The 24,304-nt window shown below is 36.2% G+C and overlaps 1 protein-coding gene across 5 annotated transcripts in view; it reads right to left on the bottom strand.

The window, feature by feature from the left end:
* Positions 1 to 24,304, bottom strand: part of LOC110039005 (kinesin light chain 4) — a 121,311-nt gene that overhangs the window by 91,287 nt on the left and 5,720 nt on the right. For all 5 annotated transcript variants that reach the window (XM_020743938.1, XM_020743940.1, XM_020743941.1 and 2 more), the window contains 7 exons: positions 21,472 to 21,567; positions 16,921 to 17,102; positions 15,504 to 15,608; positions 9,217 to 9,317; positions 8,819 to 8,897; positions 6,622 to 6,633; positions 6,389 to 6,454 (listed from right to left, as the gene is read on the bottom strand). In XM_020743938.1, the coding sequence (XP_020599597.1) occupies positions 6,389 to 6,454; positions 6,622 to 6,633; positions 8,819 to 8,897; positions 9,217 to 9,317; positions 15,504 to 15,608; positions 16,921 to 17,102; positions 21,472 to 21,567 (641 nt within the window). The remainder of the gene's footprint in view (positions 1 to 6,388; positions 6,455 to 6,621; positions 6,634 to 8,818; positions 8,898 to 9,216; positions 9,318 to 15,503; positions 15,609 to 16,920; positions 17,103 to 21,471; positions 21,568 to 24,304) is intronic.

The following is a 24,304-nucleotide window of genomic DNA, read 5'->3' as shown; positions in this document are numbered from 1 at the left end:
TTGTGTGATCCCCGCGTGCAATGGCTGGTGAGGTCCTTCCTTTTGCTCAATTTTTCTGTGTTTGCTTTCGATTTTTGGAATGCCTATTGCTACTCGACTTTTGTTTATGTGGTTTTAGATAGGGATGGAGGGTCATCCGGCACTCCCACCTCCTGCCTATTCCCGCAAGGCTTTCATGATACTCTAAATGTTGGAGGGGATTATTCCCTCATTAAAAAACTTGGGAAAAAAATGAAAAGTTTGCTATGTATATTTTCTGAGGTTGAGTCTTCGATACTTGCTTCTTCCTGCCGATTAGCTTTGGTTGGTAAATTTATGTATGGGCATTCTAAGGTTGATTTAATTCGAAGAGAAATTGAAATGCTAAAGCTAAAAAGCTAGTAGAAAGTTGGGATTTTGGATGGTAGGCATATTTTGATTCAACTTGCGAACGATGAGGATTATACCCGGCTTTTTCCTAAGAGATTTTGGAGAATTGATAATCGTGTTATGAAATTTTTGAAATGGTCTGTTAATTTCGATCCTAAGACCAAATTGTCGGTTTTAATTGTTTAGATTCGGTTCTCAGGTCTCAAATTATATCTTTTCAATCATGAGATTCTTTTTTATTTGGATGCTGCTTATGGCAAACCTTTGAAAATGGACAGTGTCACTTTTATTATTACTAGACTTTTTGAAGCTCCTGTCCTAATTGAAAGGGACATTACTCAACCATTTGTTAATGAAATTTGGATTGGCTTTCAATATCAAGGTTATTGGCAACATGTGGAAATTGAACGTCACTCCTCATATTGTACTCATTGCTCTATGTTTGGGCATCCCACATCCCGCTATTATAGATTAAATCTACATCTTACAGCAACCACTGGAATTCAACCTCCTACTCTTCCTGAAAACCACAACCATGCTATTCACCAAGGCAGATCCACTAATGTTGAGACAGATAATGAGTATAACTCTCCCATGCAAAATGATGATTTATTTAAAGAAAATTCAGTTCCTACTACTACTATTGATGCACATACTCAGCAAATATTGCCTGAAGAAAATATTGATGTTATTGAAACTAGTATTCTTACTATGCCTGTTGAAATTTATGTTTCTCCTGCTCATAGCAATATCACTCCTCACATTGATAACAGTTTGGAAAATCAGGGGCAGCCAGATGAAAGATTTTCTCATCCATACACCTCCATAGAAGCCAGAAATACCACACTACAACTTGCTACTAATGTATTAGAGAACGAATGGGAAGTTTAAAAATATGCTAGAAAGAAGGCTAAAATAAACAATGAACTTTCTAATTTTAATGCAAGTAACATTATACAAAAAGGTATCAACTATTCTAATTTGAAAGCAATTAGGCAACCCTTCTATATCTTCTAAGAGGAGGGCTGGCTTAAGAAGAGGGCTGGCTTAAGACATCATGTTTAATATCATGATTTGGAATATTAGGGGAGTGGCGGACCCTTCCTCCCTTAATAGACTCAAACATCTCTATAGGGTCCAAAAAACCTTCATTTTTACTATTTTAGAGTCTCTTGTGCATGTTAACAAAAACACGGTATTGAAGAAATTCAAAAATTATCAGTCTTTTTGCAACAATAATAATAAAATTTGAATATTTTAGAAACACTGTTACATTATCTATTATTGAAGATGAGGAACAACTTATCTTAACACATTTTAAGATGGAAGATTTTCATGGGTTGAGCACTTTTGTCTATGCCAACTCTCTTTTGCAAGATAAATTTTTATTATGGCAGAAATTAAAGCTTATGAGTGATTCTATTAATAAAAATTGGTTTGTGGGTGAGACTTTAACATGGTGTTATGAAGTCATCTGAGAAGAAAGAGGGTAGTAGATGTGATAATACTCTCATAAATCGTTTTCGTAACTCAATTGCAGAAGCTAAACTTTTTGACTTGGGAAATTTTGGGTCACCCTATACTTGGAGGAGAGGCTTTCTTTTTCAAAGGCTAAATCGCTACTTGGGAAACTCTGTTTTCTTAAACCATTATCCAATCATTCGGGTTCAACATATAAGCTATGCATTTTCTAATCATAACACCATCCTACTTACTTTAGCTTTTAATGTCAAGTCTTCTATTTCCATATTTAAATTTCTTAATATATGGACTACTTATGATAGATTTATGAGTATTGTGCAACAAGCATGAAAATTTGATGGTGTTGGGACACCCTGGTTTATCTTATAACAAATGCATAAAAAACTAGTTGTTCATTTCAGAAAATGGAATCATCAGGTTTTTGTGAATGTGCAGAATAAAGTGTTGGAGACTCAGCATACGGTGGATCAATTAGAGGCTCATGTTATTGGCTCACCTGCTTTGGTGGAAATTGTGACCCAAACTTATTTTTCTTTATTGGATGCAATCACTTTAGAAGAAAAGCTCCTCCAACAGAAAATAATGATATATCGTTTATTGCTGGTGATAGAAACACATTATTTTCATGCTACTCTAAAGCACAGAAGGCATATCAATAGCATTATGAAGATGAAAAATGTTAATTGACACATTTTAACTAACATGGAAGATATTTGTGAAAATGTTGTGACTTACTTTACTGAGTTTTATCAGTCTACTTTACAAGTTACCCATGTTGATTCTAATATTTTTTGTTAATGAAACAAGCTACATCAACACTCCACTCTTTCACTAACTCAAGCTCCTGTGAAAATGAAACTTTCTCTGCCTTTAAATCCATATGCCCTAACAAAGCACCGGGTCCTGATGGGTTCTCCTCATCTTTCTATATTCACTGTTGGGATATCATCAAGAAATAGGTCATATGTGTTATTCGACGTTTTATTTTTTTTAGGAAAATCAAGGTAATTATTACAGTTCTGCCTTGATTGTGCTTATCCCAAAAGGTAATAGCAAGATTTTTTGGGATAATTTTCGTCCTATTTCTCTTAACACGGTTATATCTAAAGTGTTGAGTAAGTTGATTGTGAATAGGCTGCAGCCACATCTCTCTAAAATCATCTCTCCACAGCAATCTGCTTTCATTACAGGCAGAGAGATTATTGATAACATCTTACTGACACAGGAAATGATTAAAGACTTGGATAAAAAATGCAGAGCGGGTAACATGGTTTTTAAATTTGATATTAAAAAGGCCTTCGACACTATTAGCTGGGATTTAATTTTTAATGTTTTGCAGACTAAAGGCTTTCATCAGGATTTCTACATATTTATTAAAAGATGGTTAGCAAATAATCATTACAATGTGTTTGTTAATGGTAAAGCTCATGGTTTCTTTTTTTCTTACAGAGGCACTAAATAGAGAGACCATCTTTCTCCTACCTTCTTCATAATTGCATTTGACTATTTCTTCGGGATTGTTAATAATCTGTATACACAACATCCTCACATCAAATATTCTCATAAATCTAGAACACTGGTTAGCCACCTTACATATGCTGATCATGTTATTTTGTTTTCTAATGCCAATAAATATACTATAAAATATATTATGCATCTTTTTACTAATTTTCATAAAACCTCTGATTTATTCTTTAATTTATCTAAATTTTCTATATATTTTAGGAAAAATGTTCATCAAAATGTTGAAAGTTGGGTTTCCACTTTCACTGGATGCAAACTTGCAAAACTTCCCATTAAATATATTTATGTTAACATTCTTAGAGGGAGGAAGAAGCAAATTCAAATGGATGAGGTGGTGGAAAAAAATTAAATTAAATTATTGGAGAAACACTTTCTTGCCCAACGGTGGCAGGCTTACCTTGTTGAAAAATGTGTTGTGTAGTCTACCTTTATATGTTATGCAAGTTCTTAAAACGAAGAAGAATACCCAAAAAAATCTTGAAGTGCTTTTTAACAAATTTCTTTGAGTGGTACTCAGTCTAGTAAAATTTGGGCTACTTGGAAGAAGATTAGCAAACATGTCTCTTCTGGGGGACTTGGTTTTAAAACTATCATTGATATAAACATGTGCAAGCTCTGGTTTAAATTTAGAGCTGGAGATTCTCTATGGGCTCAGTTTATGTATCACAAATATTGTACTTTTATATACCCTTCCATGGTTACATGGAAGCTGAAAGATTCTCAAACCTGAAAAGCTATCATACTTGCTAGAAATGTGGTTTCTCATTTCATTTATTGGGATGTGGGGGGTGGAAATATTTCTTTTTGGCATGATCATTGGGGAACATCAAATTTTACAACTTTATCTCAATCAATATCTAACACCAACTTACTTATCTTTGATTGCTAGATGAATGGCAGCTAGAATCTCACTAAGCTTGTCTCTTTAGTTGGTGAAGCAGACTCTTATATTGCTACAATTCCAATAAACGTGCAAAATAGGGATGTTTCTATGTGGAAATTTACCTCCAGAACTTTTATTACTAAAATATTTGATTCTCATATACATAATTTTCCACACTAGAAATGGGGTTCATATATATGGCATCAATATATTTCTCCTTCCATCTCTTTCTTTTTATGCAGATTTTTTCATAATATTTTGTCACTTAATGATATTCTTAAGATGAAAGGTTTTTTAATATCTTAACTAGGAGGATGAAACATTTGTGGTACCTCATTACTTTACTGAAGTGTATACTGGCTTTTATAGAAATGAATCATCTTAATATACAGTATAGTTTCATTCTTGGGAAAGGAAACGCTCCTGCGGATTGGTTAACTAAAAAAGGGCTTGATGGCAGTAACATTGGTGATATACCTCCTTCTTTTCTTTACAATCTTATCCAAGGTGATTTGCTGGAGGCTCCTTTCATTAGAGCTTAGATTTTTCCTGCAATGATTTTAAGTGTCTTTTTTTGTGGTTTCTTTGTGGGTAGTTTATTTCTTATCATGAGATCTTCCTTGACATTTGGTGAATCGGAATATGGATTCATGGCTGGGTATTTTGCTGTTTATGGGCATTATGGGATGCCTTACATTGCTATGCCTTTTCTGTTGCGAAGTTATGCCCAGATTTGTTTTCTGCTTATGGTTGTTATGCCTTACAATATATGTCTCATAAAATTGTTACTTGTATGGTCTCTTTTGTGTGATAAGAGGAGGGTTTCATCTGCTGCCTGCAAGATCTTTTTCTGCAGGATTTGGGAAGTCTATATAATGGTTGCAATGGTTTGGATTTTAGTTTTTATTGCTCGGTGCTCTCACTGTTGTTTTGTTTCTTTTGCATGAGAAGGGGGATTGTTTATTCTGCTACCTGCAAGTTCTACTTCTGCAGAATTTGGATATGACAGGAAGTTCATTGTTGGCATGCCACTCTTCGGATAAATGCTCTTGTTTCAAACTGCAGGCTCTTCTCGATGCAACATGATTTAAATACTAAAGATGGATCTTGCCCTCGGTTTCTTACACCTGCTGCACTCTGGTTTATTATGTGGCTTCTTTTCATTTTTAGGAGTATAGTTTTTGGGTTTGGTATACTTATACATGTTCGGGTATACGTTTTGTTATTGGTATACTTCTTTACTTTTGCTTTGGGTAGAGTTGTATGTGGTTGAGGATCCCCATTTTGAGTGTCTTGTAGTTATTTTGGTTTACTAGTTGGGGATCCTCTTCCAACAAACTTTTGTGCCAATCTTTTGATGATTAACACGTAGGGAGACGTATAATTCTCCTTTAAAAAAAAAATAAAGAAAAATAGTTGTGTAAAAATATAAGTGGTTTGCCGTCAATTACATAATTTTATGATTCACATACATAATATGTTAAATGCAAAATAAATCTATTCATTTGATTTTCTAGTTAACTTTAATTATTTTAGAACATATTCTCTAATACATAGTATTAAAATCAAAAATTCAATTGAGATTTATTAATTCATATAATTTCAGATTGAGTGAGCTCTTATGGCATAATTATTGATTATTTAAATATTTTTCGTTTTGAAAGAATGTGTTGATTATTGTGAAAAGATTAATTATTCAGATTAAAAATTATAATTTTTAGTAATAAATAAAAAAGAAGTTTATATACAAAATACATAAATTTTGAATAATTACATAAAAGATAAAAATGCCCTTCATTCATGCAGCCTGACATTAAATTTAACGTAAAATAAGATTTATGATCAATTTAGAGTAATTTTTAATAATCTGAGACAAAATAAGAACATTCTAAAACTCTGGGATTAAATTGGGCACTATTTAACAGTAGGAGGACTATTTTGGTCTTTTACTCTATTCTAATTATACAAAATGTACATCTTGCTCACACTAAGATCTATACTAATCATTTTACACTATGAACAAATATAAGCACAATCAATTCTGATAAAAATGAAAATAACAGAAAGTATCAGTAAAAAAATTCCATAGAAAACTCGAAGAATTTGAAATGTAGAGTGCTGCAAAATTACCAATGAAAGATGATGCATTGTACTTGAATAATCAGGGTGACCATATCCTAGCACACGTCCCTTTATCTGCATAAATTATACAAAAATGTTTGACCAGAAGCTCCAACAAGACTATCAAAAATGTTTTTAAATCACAAGAAAAACTTGCTGATGCAGTTGAATATGAAAAAGGGAAAGCAACCACCATAATAGGAAATAAGATGTAGAGAATTTGCAGAAATCCTCCATAGTACCTTCAATGCCCTCTGCCAAAAGATAGAACTCGTCAGTGGATAGAACAGACATGTAATAATAAATGGATAGTTGATGAAATCAACAGATGCATACAATGAAACAATTGGAGAACTTAAGAATCAATTTTATCTTTTATTTCAAATTTTCCATGTCTGCGACGTGGTAGAGGTCATGAGCATCTTCTGATGCTTTGTACAGCCATTCACACAAAGCAGATTATATAAATTAGGGGCCCATTTGGCATTACTTTTATTTTCTGTTTTTTTTTTATTATTTTATTTTGTTGAGAATATGTTTGGTTGAAATAATTTTTATATATTTTTATAGTTTTTTTTAAATAACAGTTCAACTTGTTTATAAAAAAACTCAAAACATCTTGATACCAAAGTCAACCCATACAACAATAGTAAGCAAATACTATTACCGAAGAAGCAATAGACGATTACAGCCATCACCCAAGAAAGGGAAAAAAACAAACAAACAAACTCAACTAAAGCATAACAAAGGGTAGTGACGAGTGAAGGAGGTTGGGAGTTGGTCGTGATTGGGACACAGAAGGGGAAGGAGAGTGTTGGTCGGCGGTATGAAGAATGTTGGCGGTTGTTGAGTGCAGTGGGGAGGTTGCTAGAACAATGGCTAGGATGCAAGGGAGCCTTTGCCATTTTTTGCAAAGATCATCAGATGGTTAGAATCAATCCCACATGATCATGCATTTTTTTTTGGACATTTTATACCATAAGAAACTCAAAATTATGCAATCTTGAGCTCATTGGATTCATCTCATTGACAAGCTCATTTTGAGTATACAACAACAACAACAAACAAAGCCTTAATCCCACTACGTGGGGTCGGCTACATGAATCCTTTTTCTCCATTGAGTCCTATTTAGTGTCATATTTTCATTTAGTTCTTGTAAATTAAGATCATTTTTAATACAATAAGCCCAAGTCTTCCTAGGTCTACCTCTGTCTTTCTTAACACAAGTCGAATTTAAAACATCTACTCTCCTAATCGGATCATCTAATGGTCGACGTTTAATATGACCATACCATCTAAGACGACTTTCTCTAATTTTGTCTGTCACGGGAGCTACACCAACCCTATCACGAATATATTCATTCCGCATTTTGTCTCTAAGTGTCAAGCCACTCATCCACCTAATCATTCTCATCTCTAAGTGTCAACGTTTAAAGCTCATTTTGAGTATAAACATGAAAAATTCAAACAAAATATAAACCCCTAAAATGTTATTACAAATTTTTAATTATACCTTTGAATGCTCAGAAAGATTATGATCAAGGCTTTTTTGATATTGCTGGTCATCTTGCCAAACTGTATTGTCTCGACCATTTGTTCACTGAATATCAAATGAAATCCTTAATTCTTAAAGGTTTTGGGACAAATACTCGTGTATTTTGCAATCCAAAAAATTGTCTCCAAATCTATGCTTAATCAAATGAACTTTTCGGTTGTGTTTCAGTTAAATTCGGTTCTAGAAAATTATGTCAAAAATTATTCAAGCCAAAAAAGCTAAATCATAACTTTAAAAGGAATCTCCACTCTATGGATGCCACTGTTGGAACTCCCTGAGATTGTCAATCAAGTTTTCATCACCAGTTGTTACATGGTATATGTTAATTAAAAAGACAATACTTCTTTATGTTACATGACCGACAATAGTTGAGTTAAATCTAAGTTATGAAACTTCACTCTAGCCCTGAACAATCTATAAAATGAACACATTCTCCAACAAAAGATGATGACCTTGACTAACCAAAACAGATTCCACTAAAGGAAGTTGGAATATGTTATCGACTATAAACATAATAAGAAGAAATTAAAGTAACAGCTATAGTCTTGAGAATATGTAGATCAAGTAATGAAACTTTAAAAATGTCATTTCAAGTTACAACGCCAATCATAAAAAACTAGACGTAAGTTCTGAAAATTAGCTTAGTCCATGAACAATCTATTAAACCAATAAATTCTGTCAAAGTAAACAAGATAACTATAATCAACTAAAAGTTTTCATCCCAGAACGTATCGAATTATGTATTAGAATGTACATGGTTAGCATGAAAATTTTTAAACAACGGCTATATATACCAGAATAAATGGATCAATTCACAAAACATAAGAGAATACACAATAATACAAGTTTAAGAAACGAGTAGCCAAGTAACAAACAACTCTTACCTCATAATACTTCTGAGCTTGCTCAACTTTCCGCTGCAATAAATAAAAATGCCCTAGATTGTGCAAGGTGGCTCCTACACTGCAAACATCATAAAAGTGACTTGTTTGTCTTCAGAAGGTTAAAGAGTCACCCACATTCTTTTGGTAGGCATGCAAAACAATGAGTTGACAGCATGAAATGCTAATTGTGGCATGCATGTCCATAAAAAGAAGTTAAGTGTAACATGTGCAAACAAAAGAAAAGAAATTAGTAAGCACTGGACAAACTCAATTACTTCAAGTATTATTCTAGACTGAAAAATCATTGAAACCATTTCAAATCTCAAATTTCTACTGTATAGTATATAGTGCAACAAAAGGGAAAAAGTTGTGTGAAGATGATCAAAAAGTTAACCCACCGGATGTCATGAATCCCAAACGAATCCTCTAGAATGCTAATCGCTTCTAAGTATAATGGCTCAGCTTTATCAAAGGCCTTTCTGGACGTGTAAATTGCTGCCTGCATCAACCAAATTTCATATCTGAATTGACAGGGAAAACGCAAAAAGTGTTATCTATACCAGATGAAAAAAAAAGGTTCGCTCTAGCCAAATAAATAGGGATGTCTATGTCAGCAATTAGAAAATGAAATTAGAGAAGCTTAAAAAATAGACATCTTCAAAAAGAAAAAAAAACAGTACTAGTGCTTCCTTTCTCCTTAAATGTAATGTATCCGAACTATTGTTCATGTTTATTTAAATCTTTTATCATAATATGTAGCTTGCCTACAAACTAGTCAAGATGCAATCAATCAAAATCAAGGTGCCTCGCTTGAAAATAATATTTGCTTTTAGGAAGAAACTGTCTCCCAATATTCCACAACTTATTGCACCAGATGGATGATTTATATCTAACAAGTTAGAACTCTGACACAGTTCTCAATATGAGAAATGGGAGGATCAAACCATTTCTTACAACTATTTGCAATTTTCAAAAATGTAGCTTTATCTCAAAATCCTTTTAAGACGGCTGATTTAGAGTATCATCTAATTAACTCCTTTAATTCCAAAATTGCAGGGATGCGTTGAATAAATGACCTAAACAATGCTGAACAAAAATTGCTGATCTGTCACAGTAAGTAAATGGGTGCTTCCGTGCAGAGCAATCAACAATAAAGCACCTATCACAACAGGATCAACCTGTTATGAGGGAGCCTAGCCTAAGGGTAAATTTATCTTTAGTACGCAAAAAGGAAATTTAGCTTTTTATCATTATTATTAATATCTAGGGTTAGATTTACGCATGAGATTAAGTTGTGAATCTTAGGTTGTTTGTTAAATCATTTGTTCGTAGAGGAAGGCTAGATACCGAATTCGTTCATGGAATGAATTTAAGAATTGTTTGTTAAAATGCTTCCGAGTCATTCGGGAAGGAAACCTACACGAGCAATTATATATCTTCACTCAGGAGGGAGCAGACATGGAATATAAGGAGAGATTTGAACTATTGTCAAGACGACTGTGGGGGATTTCTGAAGCAGAATTGGAGGGGAATTTTATGAAGGGCTTAAAGCCCGACTTATGGGCACCACTCCAACAATTAAGTCCGCGGGGATTGAGGAGATGATGGAGCTAGCCCACATGGTGGAAGACAAGAACCAAACGAAGAAAGCCAATAGGAACAGCACAAATGGAGCGTCGTACAAAACTGTTGCAACCACGATGATGCCAAAAATTCAGACAATAGAAGTCCAGAGGGAGGTTGCACGGGCACAAATAAAGGACCACGACCGGGAGCATTACTCAAGCGTCTCACGAAGACAGAGATTCAAGAGAAGCGAGCCAAAGGGTTATGTTTTAGGTGCGATGGGAAGTTTACCCCAGAACACTGTTGCAAAGATCGAAGATTACAAGTTCACATAGTACAAGACGAGGAAGCAATGAATGAAGAAATAGAGATAGCTTTGCAGGAGGAAGAGGAACACTAATTTTTTCCCATCTTGTGGATAAGGAATCTTTTAGGGGGAGTATTGTTACTTGGGAGCCTGTCCTGAAGGCAAATTTGTCTTTTGTATGCCTAAGGGCAATTTAGTCTATTATTATTGTTGGGTATAAATGGGATTGTTATGTCTAAAGTAAGATTTATAAATGAGACTGACTTGTATGTCTTAGGTTTAGGGTTTGGAAGACATTTCCTACCTCTCGAATTACAGGAATTGGGAGAGACTGCCTACCTCACAAATTGTAGGTGTTTATCTTTGTGTTCTTGCTGAGTTTGAATTATTACAACAAAAGTCATGTTTGCCCTAATTTCTATGGAAAGGCGTTTCGACTTTGACGTCGGATCATATCACAACTGTAGCCAGAAAAATATGACAAATGATATTGGATCAATGAGACATTATGTATCCATCAAAAAACTAAAAGCTCAAAACAACGAACTAAAGAATCAGATTGTAAAAGTATAACTCCGAGTACATAGAATACTGAAGTTTACAATCTCCTGTATGGTTTCTTCTTGGTAAATTGGCAAGCCCACCGAAACTCAGTTTTCATCCACATCAGATTGTAAATTTCCGCAAGAGGGACTCACTTCATACATCAATTGAAAACCCTAATTTTAAATTTACCATATCATTACCGCTATTATAGTTCTGCTACAATTCTCCCAACTTTCATCTCAAACTTCAGTTTTCTACTCTGACTCGACTTTTCAACTCGAAAACCCTAATTTTAACTTTATGACATCATCCAAATTCTAGATAATGTCGATCAATATATTATGTAGACTTGTGTTCAAGATGCCTATCAAGGCAAGTGCCATAACAATTCACAAAATCATTAAACCTAATAACTACCAAATATTGGGGAATAACTACAACAAACTTTATAGCAATTACACCAAACAAGAATTAGCGCAAGAATACAACACACGACACACAAAATCATGTTAGGGCGGATCCCGGGTGATGGTGATAACGGTTAATGAGACTAGTGAGGTAACGGCAAGGTATGGAAGGGGTTTCCGGGTTGTGGGTGAGGAGTGTCAGCGATTATTGGTTGGCTAGAACAGCAGGGAAATAAGAGGCGTCGGCCCAAACAGCCACAATTGGTTGTTTGGAGCGCTAGGCAGCAAGAAAACAGCAAGGGGGTGGTGTTGCTGCAATGGAAGCCAGTTGGAATGAGGTGAAACAACTGGTTGGGTGGCTAGAATAGAAGAAAACAGCCCGGACGGTTAATTTCGGGCAGCGACAGCGAGCAAGAATAACAGTGGTAGCGGCGGTGAATGTGTAGGATTGCGGAACAGCCAAAAGATGACTGTCTAGGGGCTGCGACAGAGGGAGGATGGTTGGACGGCGAGGAACAGCAGAAAGATAGCAACAAGACTGTTGTCGGGGCGGCTGCAGAAAGGAAGAAGGCATGGTAGAAAATCAAGAGAGATGCGGGACGAGGTAGGGAAGATAATGACCACCCGGAAACCAATATACAATTGAAACACTACTTAGAACCCTAAGATACAACCCTCTAAGGGAAAAAGAGATGCGGACTCAAAACTATAGCTCTTACAGTACTGCGGAAATATATATCACGAGTTCTATAACACCGACACTTCTAAAAACATGGCGTACCCGTGTCAGACGCGTATCAAACACCAACACTTGTCTGACATGCCTCAACACTTCTCCGACACTACATAATAAATGTCTGAACTTTTTTAGGATCGAACACGTCCGGGAAGCACCTCAGCACCACATCAGAGGGAGCTTAACAAGATTTCGAGAAAATGAGAAACAAGCATTAGAAAATTATAAATATACATCTAACTTTAATTATACCTCATTGTCAAAACGGTCTCATTTTTCATCATTTTTAATCTCCCTCTACCATTCGTCAAAATAGAATATCGAAAGTGCATTCAATATTCGTCGAATTAAGCATTAGTAATTCCCTCTTTGTAATCAACTTGTAATCATTAGATTATAAATCGGATGAATTCTTTTAAAACATATTATATTTAATTTTAAAAATTAATTTTTATAAACATTAAATTTTATAATATAAATTAAATTTATGAAGTTAAATTTTATTCATGCATAATTTGTGTTGTGATAATTTATTCATAAAATAATGAAAAAATATATTTTTTATTTTAATAATTAATTAAATATAAAAATGTGTTCATGACATGTCATGTCTAATTTTTTTCAAATATGTCGTCTCCATATCGTGTCGTGTCGTATCTGTGTCTATATTTGTGTATGTGCTTCATAGATCACAGAAGACATGCAGAAATAATCCCCTTCTTTTACTTACGCTTTGCTTCCTATTATCTTTAATTCCTTCATATTTCTTTCTTGTATATGTATTGTATTAGGGTTTGGAAATAGGTTTTCCATGTGTTTTATTTAAAATAGTTGTCGGTGTCTGTTCTTCCCCTTCAAGGGTTGTATCCAAGGAGTTGGGCGATTTTCCGGTTATATCCCTCTCCCAAGGTTTTGAATATCTTCTCCCATCCCCTCCGCATCTCTACTGCTTTGTCGCCTCGCATTCCCCCTCGCTGCAGATCGCCCCAACAACAATTCTTTTGATATTTTTCTACAGTTTCCTCGTTGTCCAGTCCTTTTCCTCACTACCCCTGTCCAGGATTGTCTTCCTTCGGCTGTCTAACAGCCCTCCACACTCATCATCGTTCCAGCCTCCATCATCGCTGCTATCGCCTCCAACCTGATGCCAACCTTGCTGCCAACCTCCCAGCAGCCAACATAGTCATTCCCATCAACTACTGCCACCTTCCCAGCCTTCCGCGCAACCACCCCCACCGATTGTCCAGCCGTCAGCTAGCTTCCAGTCACATCCTAGATGCAGCCGCCACCGTTTCCACCCTTTTACCTTTTTGCCATCAACCATAACAACTCTATCGCATCGTCCTCCGACTGTCTACTTGTTGTTCGGCCCCAGAGAACCGTTATTTTGTTGTTTTTTACTTGCCAACTTTCTTTACCATCCTCGTGTCACCTTCCTAATCCTCACCGACCACCACTACCACCTAGGATCCACACTCGTTGAGCGTTTGTGTCGTGTCAGTTGCTATTTATTATTTTAATGTCTTTGATTGTAACCTCTATTTCCTTTTGAGTAATAATATTTGTTTTCCATATTGTGGTTTAGGTTAACTCTAATATCATTTGGTATCAAAGCTAGTCTAGCCCTACTTGTATCCTAGGGTTTCTAGTACCTACTGCACTCAAACCTGTCTCCACCTAAGATTTTTCTTTCACCCTACATCACCCTTACAATGCCTCCTTCGACCTAACCACACCAAAAACCTAGCCATGCTAACAAAGAGATAATCGTTGGAAACATGATCGAGGGGAAAAGGCACGATATCGCTTATAAGAAATCCAATAAGAGGTGTCCATGGGATGTTTGGGGAGAATATAGAGTGAGACACCTGCCATCTAAAATCGATTCTTACCACCTTCGAGAAGAGGCAATCGAATAGGTCACCTATAGCTACAATGGTGACTTGCTAGATCGAAGGGATGGAGTGAACCTCTTCCATCATGTGGATTCTATGAATGAAGAACCTTTACCTCGAAGATGTGACATGAAACATCTGAGAAGTCACAAGTATGGTATACCATTTTCTGATGGACACATAAATCAAGATGAAGTCATCGAGTAGCTTTGGACTTTTGAATGTGTCTTTAAGTGTCAAAACGTCCCACTAGACAGAATGGTGAAATTAGCTCCAGCAAGGTAAAGAAGAGTGTACTATTTGGGTGGCAAAATCTAAAGTACCTATACCAGAGAGAAAGAAAAGATAAAATTACTACTTGGTCCAAGATGAAATGAGAGATGCATTGTTAGTTCCTACCAGCTCACTACAGACCGGATGTTCAAATCTCAACTTAAAAAGTAGAAAGAGCACCTCACCAGGCGATCACCAAAACTTACAGGCAGGGTTCAACCTCAGGATCTTACAATTAGAGTCACCTAAGAGAACATTCAAGCTGGCCCAACCTGAAAAGACACTAGTTCAGGGTGGAGAACAAAGGTCACCAATCCGCATTCCCAGCTCCATCTCAGCCATGAAGTGATTCAAGTATCACAAATTTTGGCATATTAAAGCAAATTACAAAGCCAGGGGCATGATATATTTCAAAGAGTAGAAAGTTGTTGCAAAAAAGGGTAATGACACAGTAGACATTGAAGAAGATAAGGACACAAAAATGTACTACCAGCTTCCAACTGGTGAGGAAAAAATATACATAATTCCAGCTGAGCCTATGAGAGGAAAAATAATTAATAATCATTATCCAAGACAATCTTGAGATCAATGAACCGACACGAAAGCCATGCCAACCCCGGATAAAAGAAATTCAGACATTTAATATTTATAGACTCCTTATTGAGTTGCCCTACTGAGGAAAGTCCATCATGTCAGAAATGAGGTCATTTTGTAAGACGTGTAGAAGATTATATGGAGTTATTCGGACGTTGGATTTTATTCAGCACTATTAAAAATTCATACTTTGGTAAAATCCTCGTCATAATTATTCACATTGCAAAATGAAAGATTAGTGTATTTAAAATATCAAAGTTCACATGCCTAGCTTCCACATTTTGCTTTCAAAGTACAGAAAAACAGAACCATACTCGCATAAGTTAACAGAACAAAAGTGAACCAGATTAGGACAACACACCAAATTACTGCATGATGATCCAACATGGGCATCTCTTGGTCCAAATCCTTCTTTAGCCTCCTGCAAAGCTGACAGAAAGAACTTTTCTGCCTCATCTAATTTACCCTGCATGCAAAGCAGAACTTAAAGATATTATAGTGGAAACCAATATTAAATGATATATATATATAGGCCAATCAGAAAAGAAGTTGGAAGGCATCAACTATCAACCAAGGCTAACAAAAAATAGACCAGGTTTAGCACAAGAAGATGAGCGTTTTTAGTCTAGTTCATACAAAGCCATACTAGAACTAAGCTAGAAGATTTGAGCTCCCATAAATTATTCACATAAATCCTTCTAACCTACTGTGAGTGTCTAACATGACAAAACATAATTTTTAAATAAGGTCAAACCAATAAGCATTGTTTAGCTTCCTCCAAATACTAATGTTTCAGAGTAGGGGGCTTGGAAGAAAGAGAATGAAGCAGTTGCACTGCATTTTAACAAATGAACTTGCAAACTATTGCGGTATAAAGACAAAGTAATAAATACAAAATTAAATCTAAAAGGCCATCAACTTGATATTAGATGTGTTTAGATTTATAGATACCCAATAAGCCACCACCTGTAGTCCACCAACTTTAGTAAGAAAAATCAAAATCTATGATGCCCAATCACTTGCTAAAGAAATAGACAACAAAAAAAATTTAAGAAAAAAACACAAGTGCAATCAAAAGACAAAAAGAAAAAAGCTCGTCACTATAGACCAAATTAAAACAAACGAAAAAAGAACCAAAATATTTCCCTGGCTATTTATTAGGAGCTATGTCAGTTTCAGATTATATAAATAACTCAATTGATTCCTAGACTCTTAAAAAGGGACCAAAATAAATGTATCATCTCAACTACTCAAAAATGAACCTACCGTTGTTATATATGAGGGTATTTTAAGAAAATATATTTTCTTTATGAGTAGTTTAAAAAATCTAATTTTCTAATCACCTTATTTCATCATTTAAAGCAATTAAATTTGCATACAGCATAAGTGGATTGCAGAATGCGAAGTGAGTTGATTTTTTGAACTAAAAAAATTTTATTTGATATTTTTTTAATTATAATGACTCCATTGCAATAAAAATTACACTGGCCTGCAACTTCCAGATCTCAATGACACGTGATGCATACAGAATTATCTAATATACATAAGGTAATAAGATAAGTAAAATATCAGATTTACTAAAAATTTCAGTAAGACATGTTAATTTCTTAAAATAATCTCATAATTAACATTCTTAGCTTCAATTTAAGTTAGACGACGTGATTATTTGGTTCCTGGACTAGAGTGGCCTCTCATAAATACTAGGGGGAGGGCCATTTTTTATCAAAAATAAATGCATTCAAGAAACAAAGAAGCTCATAGAACATCAAGTTACATACTTTTTGAAACAGATCCCTCCCATTATTAGTAAAAATTCTCCACTTTATAGTATGAGAATTGGATATCACGGAACTGTCTTCGATTCTATGCAATCCAACTACATAATCATCTCCCTGATCACTCTCAGATGCTGAATCATCTTTCGCTAGGACAGCATGTCCATTTAACCCAAAGGAGATAGCTGCAAAATAAAAAGATAAAAGAAAATTAAAGATGCCAAGAGTATGCATGAATTCATAAAAGTGAAAGATAATCAATAATTGAAAAGATAGTTGTATACACCTATAGAAACCATAAATGTGTCAACGTACATAGATAACAATGACCATGCACATGGTTAAATATGGGTTCCCTTCAACATCAAAACAATTGTCCAAAGCTTAAACTACCAAAATGTAAGGTCAAACTTGATATTTAGTTTTGGTGAAACCGAAAACCTTACATTTACAAAATGCAGTGACGTGTCAGCTTACCATTCAAAGTTTTCATAGCAGTGAATAACTATTGCGGGAGACGAGCCGAAATAATCAAATTTTCCTTTCTTATGTTTTCTTTCTTATTATCATCCATTCATTTTTAGTCATTTCCTATATATGTGTTGTATTAGGATTTTGAAGTCAGTTTTATGTTCATATTTCTGTCAGGATAGCCGTCGAAGTCCGCTTTCCCGCTTCGAGGGTTGTATCCGTGGAATTGGATGGTGTTGCGGTTGTATCTCTCTCCCGATGTGGTGTTTATCTTCCCTACTTATATATCCTCCCTACACTACTCCCGCTCTTTGTTCCCTGCCGCATCTGCCCGGAATAGCTATCAACGTTGTTCGTTCTGCAGTTTTTACATTCCAGGCCAAGCTCCCTATGATTTCAGCTTTCCAGCTTATTGCCATCGCTTTCCCGCTTCGAGGGTTGTATCCGCGGAATTGGATGGTGTTGCGGTTGTATCTCTCTCCCGATGTGGTGTTTATCTTCCCTACTCCTTATATATCCTCCCTACACTACTCTCGCTCTTTGTTCCCTGTCGCATCTGCCCGGAATAGCTATCAACGTTGTTTGTTCTGCAGTTATTACATTCCAGGCCAAGCCCTGTGATTCCAGCTTTCCAGCTTGCTGCCATCGCTGTCCCAGCCACCTCCCTTCTACAATTCTTGCAGTCCTCATTCCGAATCAGCAGTCCAGCCCTCCACTGTCGCTGATTTGTATTTTACTGCGTTCCCGGCCTAAACAGCAAACTGCTGTTGTTTGGATCGTCGAACCTTGTGGCCTTGTTGTTCCAACAGCCTATAATCGTTGCAGGCCCTCATCCACAGCCTGCCCCCTTCTTTACCTCGTCGCCACCTCTCCAAGCCCCCTAACTGTTAACACCATCACTCGGGGCTGCCCTAATGTGAGTGCTTGTGTCGTGAGTGTTGTAGTTCCACTTTCAAGTGAGTTTACTTATAACAGTCTATTTGCTTTCAATAATAATATTTATTTTTTTATTATGGTTTGGATTAACTCCAGTATCATTTAGTGTCAGAGCTAGTCTAACCTTAGTCATATCCTAGAATTTCTAACATCTGTCACCCCGAAACTTACCTCCACTTAAAATCTTTCTTTCTAACCCTACATCACCCTACCCCACTTAGTGGGATAACGGATTGTCGTTGTTATTTTACCCTCATCGCCCTTACACACCTCCTTCCACCAACACACACCCATAACCTATTCATGCCACCAGGAGATAATCGTTGGAAGCCTGATCGAGGAGAAAGGACATGATGTTGTTATAAAATATTCACGAAGAGGTGTCCGAGGGATTTCTAGGGAGGATATGCAGTGGAAAACCCGCCAACTACAGTCGAGGCTTACTACTTTCAAGAGAAGGCAATCCGGATGGGTCACTCGTAACCTCAACGATAACTTACTGGATTGAAGGAATTGAGTGAACCTCTTCCATTATGTGGATTCTAAAGGTGAAAAACTTCTGCCTCAAAGATATCAAATATTTGAGAAGTTGAAATTTTATAGTAAATGTGGATTTATTTCAACGACCACATGAATTCGAACAAGTTCGTCGAGTGGCTCTAGACTTGAGTTTGTCTTTCAGCTATCAGCAAGATAGAGAAGAGTGCAATATTTTAGTGGAAAAATATGAAACACAAACGTCAGCGTGAAGAAAAATACAAGATCACTACCTGGTCCAAGATAAAATGGAAGATATAGCGCCAGTACCCACCAGCTCACTATAGACCAGAGGTTCACACCCTAGCTTCAAAAGAGGAGAGACTGCATCATTAGGCTCACATCTTACAAGCAAGGTTTAACCCAAGGATCTTATAGCCAGAGTACACTCAAGGGAACATTCAATTTGACCCCGCCTAATAAAGCACTAGGTAAGAGTGGAGAACAAGAGGAACCAATCTATAATCCCAAATCCGTTTCAACTAAAAAGTGTTTCAAGAGTCATGGATTTAGGCATACTGAATCAGATTGCGCAACAAGGAGAAGAATCTCTTTTATGAATCAGGAAACAGTTGAAGAGATAAATAATGATTCAGGAGCAGGTGAAGATTTCAGAGAGGCTACTAAATTTCCTACTAACGAGAAGAGAAGTTGGCGATTCCAGATGAACCCAGGAGAGACACTCTAGCAAAGTTGACTACAATTGTTCTAGAAGGTAGTAAGTCCAAGGCAATAGGCGTTCATGCAGAGTATGAGATTTTGGTGCCTCAAGCTACCATTTTGCAGACATTGAGAAGAGCATGGTGCCTCAAGCTACCATTTTGCAGACATTGAGAAGAGCATCAGAACTTGTATTGGATGTCTAAAAGGGCTATGAATTTGAGGAGTCGGTAAAAGATACAACGCAATCCCATTAAGAGAAATTCAATCTTTTTAAATATATAGGCTACTTCCTGAGTTGCCCCAGCTTAAGGAGGTCCAATATGCCTCAGATGAGACTCTTTTGTGTCACTTGTGGAAGCCCATAAGGAATTACTGGGGTATATTAAATTCAATTCAATTCAATAGTATACCAACCGACAGCTAATCAAGTGGGATGGGTGAACCACAGAGTTGGAAATCGCCTTAAAGGCTTTGTAGGATGGAACATCCTATAGTGGGATACAGGTCCTTTCAGAGAAGAAGAAGATGTCTCTCTTGAGTGGTTATACTTCAGTGTGGTCCAGCCTGCCAAAGATTTCATCCCAAAGTTAATTCTTCCTTACATACTAGTTTAGCAGATACACTCAGATGAGTATGAAGAGTGGAAGAATGTAATTGACGGTTTTAGGCTTGGTTCGTGAGGATACCCATCCACGTACAGTTCCACTTATGATTGTGCCAAAACAAGATGGATACCTGTTCTATCAAAATGTGCGTGGGAATGCCAACGCGAGATTAAAATGCTTACACCACCATCAACATACTGACCTAACGCCATACGATAAGGAGACAAAAGTTTCGACTAATGAAGCCGAAGCTCCCCCAACACTGAGAGATTGACATGGGAGACAGTACCGTGGGATAAAAAAATCGCAAAAGATTGGGCCGAGATAATCCTGTTTTTCTTTCTTATGCTTTCTTTAAATATCCTTCAATCTTTTTTGCTCGATTCTTATATGTGTTGTATTAGATTTTGAAAGTCAGTTTTTGACTCAGATTTCTGTTGGGATAGCAGCAGGCATACATTTTCCCCCTTCGAGAGTTGTATCCGAACGATTGAGTTGTGCTCCGATTGTATATCTCTCTCAAGGTGGTGTTTATCTTCCCTACTCCGCCTTCCATATCCTCTCTACGCTCTTCCTTCCCTGCTGTTGCTGCCCGGAACAACTGTCGACGCTATCCATCTCGCAATCCCTGCATTCCAAACCAAGTTCCCTGCTATTCCAGCTTTCCCATGTGTTGCCATCATTGTCCCAGCCACCTCCATCCCACAATCCCTGTTGTCCTCCTTTTGAATCACCGTCTAACCCTCTAGCGTCGCTGCCACAACTGCAACACCTCCCTTCTTTGTTTTCTTGTGGTTCAGTCGCCTCAAACAGCAAACTATTGCCGTTCAAATTATCGCCCCTTGCAGCCCTTCTGTTCCAGCAGCCTATAATCATAGTCGGCCCTCATCCATAGCCAAGAAACCCCTTCCCTACCTCTTCACCACTTTTCAAGCCCCCTAACCATTATCACCAGCACTGTGAGTGTGGGTGTCATGTGCGTTGTATTTCCCATTTCAAGTGTATTTGATTGTAACAGCCTATTTACTTTAAATATTAATATGTATTTTTTTCCTATTATGGTTTAAGTTAACTCCGGTATCATGCAACTTACTTTTTCTTTTAAACATATATTATATTTCACCAGAAAATGCAATGTGCAATTCTTGATCTAATCAAACTGGTCATCTTAACATACAACATAACTAGCTTACACAATGGAGTTGGGATCAGAAATTGTAAAGATATGCAAGAGCTATCAAGAAATTAAAAAAATGATAAATAATGATAATATCAAAAGTTAATATTTAAGATCCAGTCAATTGAATAATCCTGAACATTGAGTTAATTATTAGATACATACCAGTTGATCCAAACAGTAAAATCTTCAACATTGACTGCCAGGAATTCGTACGGACTGTAGAAAAAAAATAATCACACTTGCCCACGCCAATAGAACCTACAAAACATTGAAAATTCCAAACCAGCACATTAACATGATTTTTTTTTTACTGCAGTCGTATAGTATGATGCAGAACATTGTGTATAACAATTGGTATGACAAAAATTACAAATTATATAAAGTGATTGACCAGTGCCGTCAAACGCCAATTATATCATGAAGTTAAAGATAAGATTAACTTCCATCAAAAAAATAAAACACCAATTTTAGAAAAATGGGCCTTATGGAATTAAGTTCAAACCAAATCTTATAAATCAAATTTTACTTTTATTTCGACCACAATATATGATAAAACAATAAAGAATAAATAATTTAAGAAATCATTAGAGCACTGCTTAGAAAAATATAAATCACAGATTGACTTCTTTCTCCAACACAGAAAGAGGATTCTTTTGTTCAAAGAATCAAAGCTGATTGTAAGAAGAAACTTTAGGTCAAAAAATAAAGTATCGGCTAGCATGCATGTTTTAAGCGCTAAAAGGAAAGCAATCAAGGAAATAATTGCCTAGGATAATATGACGGAACCAACTAGAACGCATATTTTATCATACTGATGTGAGCCTACAGCTATATAAATAACCTAAGGCTTATAATAATAGATACTTGGATGACTCATGAAATAAAAAAATGGGGCATTTGCCAAACCCAATTCTTACATATTTAACACCTACATTTTACTTCTTACATTTACACCGCCCAAATCTTTCGTGTTACATCAAAAATACCACTTTTGCAGCTTTAAAAAATTGAAATACACCTTTTTATGCAGAGGCAAGGTGGCATATATGTAAGAAATTAAAGTTTAGGTGTTAGATATGTAAATACATGGAATTAAGTGGTATGTATATAAATCTTCTTAAAAAAAATGAAAAGATAATTGTTTTTTTTAATTCTGTTTTTATTATCTTCCTCTCCTACGGCGGTATCATGGGAACCCTCTTATCTCTTTGTCAGAATGAAAAGCCATTCGCTCTTCTTTCTAATAAGTACTGGATAATGCATCCCTCTCAATTCCCTCTCTTCTACATTTTCACCATCTTCTAGGTGCTTTCAAAATAACCTCGCTCCCTTCTGTTGCATTCCACTGCCTAAAATAATTACAATCAATATCAATTGGAATTAGAACAAACTCTAATTTAAGAATTTACACTGCCCTAACTTCAAATCCATCCTCCTTCTATCCTAAATCCTACGCATTAAATTTGGGGAATCCTAATGCCAAACAAATACTAAAAGTCTTGCATATTAATAGTACACTTCTGGTTAAGAGTGGTGACTAATTGTGGAGATTACATCCATAGGAAATCTTGAACAATATAACTACAAAAACTCTCATTCCATATCAAAAGAAAATCAATTTAAATAAATATTTAATTTACGCCAAAATAAAATCACTAGTTCTAGCACATGAGAGCTCAGGAGCATTTTTTTAGTATCACACGGCCCATCGCAAAAAAAGTGTCCATTTCCATGCCCTAGAATAATCCATCATCTATCCTATAAAGGCAACATTATTTTCAAATACTAATACAACATCCTTGTTATTTCGAATCATAAACAAATCCCATATGTGAATAAATAAATAAATGCTACAAAAGTTGCCTTACATAATGTTGGAATTTTAGAAATTTCTGCTTTTGGTATCTTCTATATTTATTATTTCCTATTTCTAATAGTTTTTACTTTTATAATAACCTATTATTCGTAATTTCTATTTCTTTTTTCTAGCATGGAGATTGTGTGATAGATTTTGTGGTTTTACTAATCTGGAGGCATTCCTTTGTTATTTATCTTGTAACTCAATCTTAAAAATTGAAGAGGAATAATTATTCTCTCTCAAAAATTATTTGGTATCAAATCTAGCGTTCCTAAAGTGGAGGTGGCGACGCCAATTTTTGAAGCTTTGAGCACCAGAGCATTGTGGTCGTGGGTGGGAGAAATCCAAAGCTTCGGTCATGGGCGGGAGAAACTCACTAAAGAGCTCCCGGCAAGGAACGTGTGATCGTGAGGATGCTTGTGAAGCGGTAGCTCACCAAAGACACTGCTAGTGACTCTTCAATTACGACGTGCGGCCTCTCGAGATGCTTCGAAGGCGTGGTAGAAACAGGAGTTCCCCAAGGCTGCTATTGTCTTTCCCATCTCTATTGAACACGTGATTGATCTTCCATTCAAAGACACTCCATTCAATCTCCCTTAAAATAGGATTACAGTGTGGGAAGACCTTTGAAACTCTCAAACCACCCTTTGTTCGCATGAGCCATAGTCGTACTCTGCTCCTAACGAATTTCCCTGCTTGAAATCTTCGCCTTCTCCACCTGTTCTAACCCATAGACAAAGTGCCCCTCATTCAATTTCTTTGTTGGTTTGAACTTCAATCCGCAAGCCCGGACCATTTTTCTTATTGCTACAACAGCCCAAATCATGACTCACTACATTAAAGGTGATGCAATCTTAGAACTCATTTTTTCATCGAGGAATTCGGCTTTATGCTCTACAAAAGACTTTTTAGCAGACTTCTCTACTCAGCTTTAAGGGTCGAAATAACTCTCAAACAAAAGTAACTCGAATTTGTCCAGTCCTCTTTTCTCCCCTAATAATGATGTTCAAGTTGGTGACGACTAGCGCCCAAAGAAATTCTACCATTTCTACTGATTCCAGTAATTCTAAAACAACTTTGCCCAACCCATGTTGGTGCGAGCATTGCAAAAACCAGTGGCATGTGATGGGGACAAGT

This window comes from Phalaenopsis equestris, unplaced genomic scaffold, assembly GCF_001263595.1.
Source record: "Phalaenopsis equestris unplaced genomic scaffold, ASM126359v1 Scaffold234734, whole genome shotgun sequence".
NCBI lineage: Eukaryota > Viridiplantae > Streptophyta > Magnoliopsida > Asparagales > Orchidaceae > Phalaenopsis > Phalaenopsis equestris.
Note: the sequence above shows the minus strand (reverse complement) of the source record. Positions and strands in the feature narration are given on the sequence as shown.